This window comes from Bufo gargarizans, chromosome 3, assembly GCF_014858855.1.
Source record: "Bufo gargarizans isolate SCDJY-AF-19 chromosome 3, ASM1485885v1, whole genome shotgun sequence".
Taxonomy (NCBI): domain Eukaryota; kingdom Metazoa; phylum Chordata; class Amphibia; order Anura; family Bufonidae; genus Bufo; species Bufo gargarizans.
In genome coordinates, this window is record NC_058082.1 from 454,785,722 (window position 1) to 454,796,212 (window position 10,491).

The 10,491-nt window shown below is 44.9% G+C and overlaps 1 protein-coding gene across 1 annotated transcript in view; it reads right to left on the reverse strand.

Annotated features, from left to right (window-relative positions):
- Nucleotides 1-9,499, reverse strand: part of F5 (coagulation factor V) — a 170,906-nt gene extending 161,407 nt beyond the window's left edge. Inside the window, exon 1 of the mRNA XM_044283579.1 lies at nucleotides 9,190-9,499. Coding sequence (XP_044139514.1) covers nucleotides 9,190-9,326 — 137 coding nt within the window. The 5' untranslated portion in view covers nucleotides 9,327-9,499. The remainder of the gene's footprint in view (nucleotides 1-9,189) is intronic.
- Between the last annotated feature and the right edge of the window lie 992 nt (nucleotides 9,500-10,491).

Here is a 10,491-nt window from a genome sequence, read left to right on the forward strand (position 1 = left end):
GACATGCTAAATCAGCGCTGTATGTCTGTTATCTTTATTTGCTTTGGTCTGTCTACCCTGATCACATCCTGATCATATCTCACACAGAATCCAAGGTCAAGCAATGAACAGAGAAGAAGACAAGCTGAAAAAGAAACGGATCAGGAAACAGGAAGGTGGAAGCGGCAAGAGCTGGATAAGCACCATAAAGATTCAGTCACATCCTCTTATGTCAGACACTGCCAGCTTCATGCTGATGGCAGAAGTTACCAAGAAACTTTGAGTTTTGAACTTAAAGGGAACCTGTCACCGGGATTTTGTTTATAGAGCTGAGGGCATGGGCTGATAGATGGCCGCTAGCACATCTGCAATACCCAGTCCCCATAGCTCTGTGTGCTTTTATTGTGTATAAAAACTGATTTGATACATGTGCAAATTAACCTGAGATGAGTCCTGTATGTGACTTATCTCAGGGACAGGACTCATCTCAGGTTAATTTGCATATGTATCAAATTGGTTATTTTTACACAATAAAAGCACACAGAGCTATGGGGACTGGGTATTGCGGATGTGCTAGTGGCCATCTAGCAACCTATGTCCTCTATACACAAATCCCGGTGACAGGTTCCCTTTAAAGTAATTGACTTTTCCATCAAACTACAATTACACAACCTGCTTGAAATGACTGATTTACGTGTATAACGCCCAAGCTCCATTTACCGGCTATGACTAAAGTTCAGTCCTGGGTCATGAAACTGACAAAACCAAACCACCTTCTGAAGAAACCCATCATCACATTACTGCTGCTTTCAGAGTGTCAGGAACAGAAGTTTTCATACCTCAGTGTCATCTACTAACCAGTACAGGAGAGGTCTGGGGCATTTAGCAATGACAGTCATGGGCACCACCACTGGCCATAGGCCTCTCACCAACCACCACAGTTAATTAAGGCTGGGTTGCATTGAAATATCCTTTCACCGGTCCTGACATTATCATATAACTGGCTGGTTGTGTGGGGCATACTGAAGGTATGTTATAGCGCTTACTATGCTTCCTATGCGCTGCTTCGTTCACCCGCTGTGCCCCCCCTCCCCCCAGTTCTGATTTCCCGCCTAGTATGTAAATTCATACCATCGGTACAGGGAGGAGGAGATGGCGCTGTTTCTCAATGGGCGTCTCCTTCTCCCTGGTTGTGAGCTGTCCAATCGTAACGGAGAGCGTCACAGCCAGGGAGACGGAAAAGCTAACCTCCTCCCTGATCTCGTGACAAAAACCATTGAAATCCATGGAAAAGTTAGTTATCTTTATCTTGTCATTTTTTATTTAATGCATTAACAATCAAGATTAGCTCAGCTGCATCTGTAGACAAAGTTAATACAAGGCACTTACTAATGTAGTGATTGTCCATATTGCCTCCTTTGCTGGATTCATTTTACCATCACACAAACTGCTTGTATCCAGGGGTTACGACCACCCTATATTGTGCTATTGTGTGTGTTTCATATATATTGTGCTATTATATATACCTGTAATTATTGCTACCAATGCTGCCAGGGGCGTAGCTAGAACTGACTGGGCCCCACAGCAAATTTTTGTACTGGGCCCCTCCCAAACTTAATGGACGCACTCATACACACACTCGCCACATACATGGACGCACTCACCACATACATGGACGCACTCATACACGCATTCACCACATACATGGACGCACTCATACACGCACTCACTACATACATGGACGCACTCATACACGCATTCACAACATACATGGACGCACTCACCACATACATGGACGCACTCATACACGCACTCACTACATACATGGACGCACTCATGCACGCATTCAGCACATACATGGACGCACTCATACAGGCACTCACCATATACATGGACGCACTCATACAGGCACTCACCATATACATGGACGCACTCATACACGCACTCACTACATACATGGACGCACTCATGCACGCATTCACCACATACATGGACCGATCATACAGGCACTCACCACATACATGGACTCACTCATACAGGCACTCACCACATACATGGATGCACTCATACACTCACCACATACATGGACTCACTCATACAGGCACTCACCACATACATGGATGCACTCATACATGCATTCACCACATACATGGACGCACTCATACACGTACTCACCATATACATGGACGCACTCATACAGGCACTCACCATATACATGGACGCACTCATACAGGCACTCACCACATACATGGATGCACTCATACACTCACCACATACATGGACTCACTCATACAGGCACTCACCACATACATGGATGCACTCATACAGGCACTCACCACATATATGGACGCACTTATACAGGCACTCACCACATACATGGACGCACTCATACAGGCACTCACCATATACATGGACGCACTCATACACGCATTCACCACATACATGGACGCACTCATACAGGCACTCACCACATGAATGGACGCACTCATAAAGGCACTCACAACATACATGGACTCACTCATACAGGCACTCACCACATACATGGATGCACTCATACACTCACCACATACATGGACGCACTCATACACGCACTCACCACATAAATGGACGCACTCATACAGGAACTCACTACATACATGGACGCACGTATACAGGCACTCACCACATACATGGAGGCACTCATACACTCACCACATACATGGACGCTCTAATACAGGCACTCACTACATACATGGACGCACTCATACAGGCACTCACTACATACATGGACGCACTCATACAGGCACTTACCACATACATGGACAGACTCACATACGCACTCACCACATATATGGACATATATACTGTGTATATATATATATATATACACACACACACACACATTACATACACATGAACTTTCAAGTAGTTATACACCTATTTCTACAGACAGACACTATTTCTACAGACAGACACTTACCTTTCCTGTAGACAGCTGATGTCTGGTCCTCACAGGCAGCCTGGAGAAGTAGGTGCCATCACCCCTCTGTGCCATCCAGTGACAGCAGTAGTAGCAGGGGTGGGATTCAAATTTTTAACAACAGGTTCCCTACTCAGCGGTGGATACGCAGCGCGTCACGAGTCATGACACATACATACACCATATATATGCAACACAGTCACAACATATTTACATACACCATATATACACTACACACAAATACACTATATATACACTACACACATACCACTCAACTTTTAAAAAGCCTTAGGCCCCCTCTTTGTTATTACTGTAATGGCCCCCTCTTTATTATTATTATAATGGCCCACTCTTTATTATTAATATAATGACCCCCTCTTTTTTATTAATATAATGGCCCCCTCTTTATTTTTAATGTAATGGCCCCCACTTTATTATTAATATAATGACCCCCTCTTTTTTATTAATATAATGGCCCCCTCTTTATTGATAATATAATGGCCCCCTCTTTATTATTAATATAATGGCCCCCTCTTTATTATTAATATAACGGCCCCCTCTTTGTTATTACTGTAACGGCCCCCTCTTTGTTATTACTGTAACGGCCCCCTCTTTGTTATTACTGTAACGGCCCCCTCTTTGTTATTATTATAATGGCCCACTCTTTATTTTTAATGTAATGGCCCCCACTTTATTATTAATATAATGGCCCCCACTTTATTATTAATATAATGGCCCCCTCTTTATTATTAATATAATGGCCCCCACTTTATTATTAATATAATGGCCCCCTCTTTATTATTATTATAATGGCCCACTCTTTATTTTTAATGTAATGGCCCCCACTTTATTATTAATATAATGACCACCTCTTTTTTATTAATATAATGGCCCCCTCTTTATTATTAATATAATGGCCCCCACTTTAATAACAAAGAGGGGGCCATTACATTAATAACAAAGAGGGAGCCATTACATTAATAATAAAGAGGGGGCCATTATATTAATAATAAAGAGGGGGCCATTACATTAATAACAAAGAGGGGGCCATTACATTAATAATAAAGAGGGGGCCATTATATTAATAATAAAGAGGGGGCCATTACATAGTGGAGTACCGCTTAAAAAAGCTGCTCTTACTCTGTGGGCAAAATAGATGTGTTTCCCTGTGTGTGGCCACCTTAAATATTGTCATCAACCCCATCCATAACTCTTGTTTGGCTAAAAGAATCTAAACATTGGGTCAGGATGAGGGGAAGGTGGAGTAGGCACCTGCTTAGGAGAAATAATTAATACTTACCTCTCTCTCCTTCACAGCTTGTGGCATCCTGGTACAGGCGGTCACCAATGCCTCGCTCACTGTGCCTTCCCGCGCCGCGTCATCGCGTCATCTCGCGAGATCCGCCGCAGGAGGTCACAGTGAGGTACGTGACTAAGTCCTGCGTCGCACCTCAACTGAAGCCGCTCCCCCGGCCCCTCCTCACTTCGCCTGCCCAGCTGCCCTGCACAGTGCGCGTCACACAGGGCCTCTCCTCTCGGCTTCCGCTCCGCCCCCACCCCTATAGCTACGCCACTGGTGCAGGCGCAGCTGCAGGACCGGGTCGGGATCCCTGCTTCTCACCGGTCCTGCGAACCGCCTGTAATTTTAACAAACGGTTCGGCAGAACCGGAGAGAACCGGCTGGATCCCATGCCTGAGTAGTAGGTTTTAGGCGGGACCAGTCTCCCTCCATAGTCCCACTCCCAGTCCCTCCTCCCCACAGCAGGACAGGTAACAACCCCCCCCCCCCCCGGCCTGGCCCAGCCCCCTCCACCGCCTGAGTCCGCCTCCTACTAACTAGAGGGACTGGGTGGGAGGACTCAGGAGGCGGACTCAGGCGGTGGAGGGGGCGGGGAAATTCATTCCTTTCCTGCACTGCGGTCTGCGGGCGGCGCTGGTGCCAGCCTGGCTCCGCCTCCGCTACGCCCCCGTTCCGGCCCCCTCCACCGCATCCGCCGGCCTACCTCATGTTGGACCGCCCGCGCCCCGCCCACTACACTGGGCGGGCGGTCGGCCCTGGCTGCCTGTGAGTGCTGTGATGTATAAAAAATAAAATAAAAATGATGCGGTCCGGACGGGCGGGCCCCCAGTGGCGTAGGGCCCCATAGCCACTGCTATGGTTGCTATGGCGATCCCTACGCCACTGAATGCTGCTGTTTTCATTTTATTACACTAGGTGGTGGGGCCCATCTAAGGCTACTTTCACACTTGGGCAAGGAACTCCGGCGGGTGAACAGCCTGTCGGATCCGTGCTGCTGCTAGTGCACGCGTGCCCCCGGACTATCGCTCCGGCCCCATTGACTATAATGAGGGCGGGCCGGAGTTCTGGCAGCAGCACGGCAAACATGCAGCGGCACGGATCCAGCAGGCTGTTCACCCGCCGAAGTTCCTTGCCGCTAGTGTGAAAGTAGCCCTAATTTGCTGTTTTGCTCTATTAATTATAGTTACACCCCTTCTATCTATTTATCAATCATCTATCTATCTATTATCCATCTGTCATCAATCTAATATCTATCTATCTTTATCTATCTTTATCTATCTCCTATTTTTTCCTATCTTTTTCTATTTATCTATCTATCTACCTATTTATCTGTCTTCATCTATTATCCATCTATCGATCATCAATCTAATATCTATCTATCTTTATCTATCTCCTATTTTTTCTATCTTTATCTATCTTTCTATCTATCCCTACTTGTGACACATTTTGACCTAAATAATCAAGTTCTGAAAAAAGTGGATGCTGAAAGCAGGCAGAGAAAAAAGATAAATCAGACCCACTGCTTCCCTTCTGCATCTCCAGGATTTTCCATCCAGTTGGTATAGCCAATGTCATCAAAGCATAAAGGATGACATGGGTTCTCCAGGATTTACATACTGATGAGCTATCCTCAGAATAGGTCATCGATATGAGATTGGCAGGGGTCTGGCTCCCGTCACCCCCGGCGATCAGCTATTTGAGGATGCCTCCTCGCAGCTTACCAACCACAGCGCCGTACAACGGCTGAACATGGCATCACATGACCTAAGAAGAGCTGAGGATAGTCCGTCCATTGATATGTAAATCCTGGAAAACCTCATTAACGATAGATGACAACTACTTCTTGAAATGAAACTGGCCAGGTATCTGCAAATCACTGCAGAGCGGGCTACTGACTCTCCCTCCGGTTATCACTGGGGTAAGGGGCAGCCATGTGACTTGTGATTGGGCAGCTCTCTGCTCTGGCTTAGAGCTCCCCTCTATAATGTATGTATATATATATATATATATATATATATATAGTATATAAATAGGGGATGTCTTAGTGGTCGGTCCTAATAATTTAACCCCTTAGTGACCAAGCCTGTTTGGGCCTTAAAGAGGACCTTTCACTAGAATAAAATATCTAAACTAACTATACAGACATGTAGAGCGGCGCCCAGGGATCCCCCTGCACTTACTGTTATACCTGGGCACCGCTGCGTTCTCCCGGTATAGCCTCCGGTATCTTCATATGTTAGGCTCCACCCAGTGGAACCTGCCGGCGTCTCAGGCTATGAGCTGAGCGCTGCGATTGGCCAGCGCTACAGCATGGGAGAAGGAGACGCCGGCAGGTTCCCCTGGGTGGAGGCTAACATATAAAGATACCGGAGGCTATACCGGGAGAACGGAGCAGCACCCAGGTATAACAGTAAGTGCAGGGGGATCCCTGGGCGCAGCTCTACATGTCTGTATAGTTAGTTTAGATGTTTTATTCTAGTGAAAGGTCCTCTTTAATCACTAATGAATCTACAAGAGTTATCAGATTCAATGAAGTGTTGTATCCATTGTATCTACTGTGTCCAAAATTGTTACAATGAAAACGTTTGTTTTTGAGACAAAGTATTGAGTGCTGATAAAGTTGTACTGATTTGATAAAGTGTTACGGTACTTCTTCAGCTTGGTCTCATTTCCTTTTTAAATTACGTGTCTCCTGGCGAAGCTTATGTCTGCAGTTCTTCCTACTGACTCAAGTGCAACCTGTTGACTCAGAAAGGCACAATGTACGAAGGGTGCGGCTCATCTCACACATTGATGGCATATCACTAGGATATGCCATGTGCAGGTCCCACCTCTGGGACCCCCTCCTATCTCCAGAACAGGGCCCCTGAAGTGAATGGGGAGCACACTAAGGAAACCATCTTGCCTCAACAGTTCGGAAAGCCCAGAGAACGCCTTTAAAGAACTTCTCTGCTTTCGAAAATGTCTACTTATTAAAAAGGTCTCTTAAAAATAAGCTGCTCACAGGATGTCTCTTTGCTGGAGTCCTCAGCGATCAGCTGTCACATGTGGGATATCCTCCACTGTCCTGCAGCTTCACCACAGAGGAAGAGAAGTACCAGGTCCCTCAGAGCCAGAGATGTTCTCTCCACTGCTCTCCACTCTGGTCTGGACAACCCATTCAAGGGACAATCCATACAATTATTTCTCTGAAAACTATGCAAGTAAATCTGCTTAGGGTACTTTCACACTTGCGTTTTTCTCTTCCGGTATAGCGTTCCGTCCTAGGGGCTCTATACCGGAAAAGATCTGATCAGTTTCATCCCCATGCATTCTGAATGGAGAGCAAACCGTTCAGGATGCATCAGGATGTCTTCAGTTTAGTCTTTTTGACTGATCAGGATGGAGATAATACCGCAGCATGCTACGGTTTTTTCCCTGGCCCAAAAAGAACAGAACACTTGCCTGAATGCCGAATCCGGCATTTTTTTCCATAGGAATGTATTAGTGCCGGAATGCCAGATCCGGGTAGAAATGGATCCGTTTGTCCGTATGACAAACGGATCCGTTCTTGCAATGCATTTGTAAGACGGATCTGCATCCGGATCCGTCTATAAATGCTTTCCGTTTGCATGCAGATTGCCGGATCACAAGTGTGAAAGTACCCTTATCAATTCAGGGACCAAATTCACCCCACGTTAGGGTTCCTGGACCATTGGGGTTCCCTGGAATTTCCTAGACTGCAGGGAATCTAGACCCATCTTCAGTCTGTACCAATGTGCAGATAGACACTGAAGTCTCAGCTGGCCGCACACTGGATCTCTGAGGGGACTGAGATTGCTACCAGGCGTTACATTGTGGTGAGTATGTCCCAATGTTATATAACGGTATACAGTACGATGGAGGAGTGATACAGTAATGGGCTTGGTTTATGGCAACAGTTGATAAATGTATGATTGCTGGGACCTGGGTCTCTGAGTCCGCTGTGTGAATGTGTGACCACTGCTCCATCCCCTTCTATGGGACTGATGAGTACAAGGCTCGGCTATCTCCTGCGGTAATCATACACTAGTGATGAGCACTAACTCATCAGTCACACAGGGGCTGGGAGACCCCCGTTCTCAGATTGCTGGGGTGTATATATATAGAGAGAGAGAGGGAGAGAATATGTGAACAATACAATATTAAGGATTTTATTCTTCATATCATTATCTATCTATCTATCTGTCTGTCTATCTATCTGTCTGTCTATCCATATCTATTATCTATCTATCTATCTGTCTGTCTGTCTATCTATCTGTCTGTCTATCCATATCTATTATCTATCTATCCATATCTATCTATCTGTCCATATCTATCTATCTATCTATCTATCTGTCTATCTATATCTATCTATTCTATCTATCTATCTATTATCTATCCATATCTATCTATCTTTTATATCTGTCTATCTATTATCTATCTATCTATTATCTATCTATCTAATCTATCATCTACCCATTATCTGTCTGATATCTATTTCATATAAATCTAATATCTATAATGTCATGTCTGTCTTATATCGATCATCTATAATCATGTCTATCTTTTATCTATTTCTTATCTATTATCTATCTCTCTATATATCATCTATCATTTCATCATTCTATCTCTCTATCTCTCTATATCTATCTATCTATCTATCTATCTATCTATCTATCTATCTATGTATGTATATCTATTATCTATCTATCTATCTATCTATCTATCTATCTATCTATCTATCTATCTATCATCTATCTACAGTATCTATCTATCTATCTATCTATCTATCTATCATCTATCATCTATCTACAGTATCTATCTATCTATGTATATCTATTATCTATCTATCTATCTATCTATCTATCTATATCTATTATCTATCTATAAATCACTCAATCATCTATGTGTCTATCATACATACAGAATTGATCAGTCTGGGGGTCATTACCTGTCAGCCCGTCCATTGCTGTAGTCCCAGTCAGCGGTGACAGCCGCCACATAGTAGTCTCTGTCCAGGGCAGTTACCCGGGGGGTGATATGGGCCAGTGCCCCCAGCAGCAGCAGCAGGACCCCCGGGTGATGCATGTCTGGCTCCCTGGTGCCTCTCAGTCCTCACAGGCTGCTGCCTCCTCACAGTCCCCAAACTTCTCTGTCAACAGCGCGCTGAGTACACGGATCAATAACGGCGACCTCTGGTCCCGGGCACTGATGAAGACAGGACTGCAGCCCAGGAAGCTGTATCCTGCGGCGCTCTTACTCACTGCTCCACGCATAGTGCTGACAGAGGGGAGGGCTAGACACAATCCCACCCTCACCCACAGTGTTCTGCACGATCCAGCTGGCCCATAGCCCTGCCACAGGGAAACCTAGGACTTCTATCTACCGGTACCAGAGAAGCCAACGTTCCAGCAACCCCAGGACAAACCTTTTTCCAGTCTCCATAAAAATAAGACTGGACATGTCTGTCATTTTTTTAAATCATCTTTTTATGGTCCATTCATGTGGAGTTTTAAAAAAAACCTAATTGGAAGCGATTTTCTGGGCTGAAAACTGTCGCTTACAGGTGACAGTGACCGCAGTGATGTCTTCAGTATCCTGGACTGTAGCCATTTATCACCATTTCTATCATTTCTTACAATCTGTCCATAAAAAATAATAGCTGCCTACGATTTTTAGATAAGTGGCTGGTATCAATCAAATCCGTTTAGATGAAACTAATGATCAAGAAAACTTTGGGGGTCATCTATAAAAACTGGCGTTTTAGATGCCGGTCTCAATAACCCTGCTAAATGGAACTGCCGAACGCTACGTAACTTCAGGGTATCCAGCGCCAATATAAATCCAAGACAGCTACCTAGCTGTCTTACATTTAGACCATTTTCTATGCCTGAAAAAAACGGGGTAGAAAATGATAAATTTTGTAGACCTGGTATGAGCGGGGCAAATAACCTTTGCACCACAATCTGCGCCAGAAATACGCCTATAATATAGGCGTATTTCTGGATGATAAATTACCCCCTTTGATTCATAAGGAGAAAAATTTATCAAGACTGGTGCTTTCTGTGCTGCTGGAAGATGCGCCTAATTTATGACAAGGTGCATGCCTCGTCATAGATTAGGCGCATTCTCCTGCAGTCCCTGCGCCTAACCAGAAACCAACAACAGCTCAGAGGTGCCGTAGATTTTGGCTTTCTTTGTCCGAAAACTGAAGTACTTGAAGATAAATTTGTTGCAGGCCATGCCCCCTTCA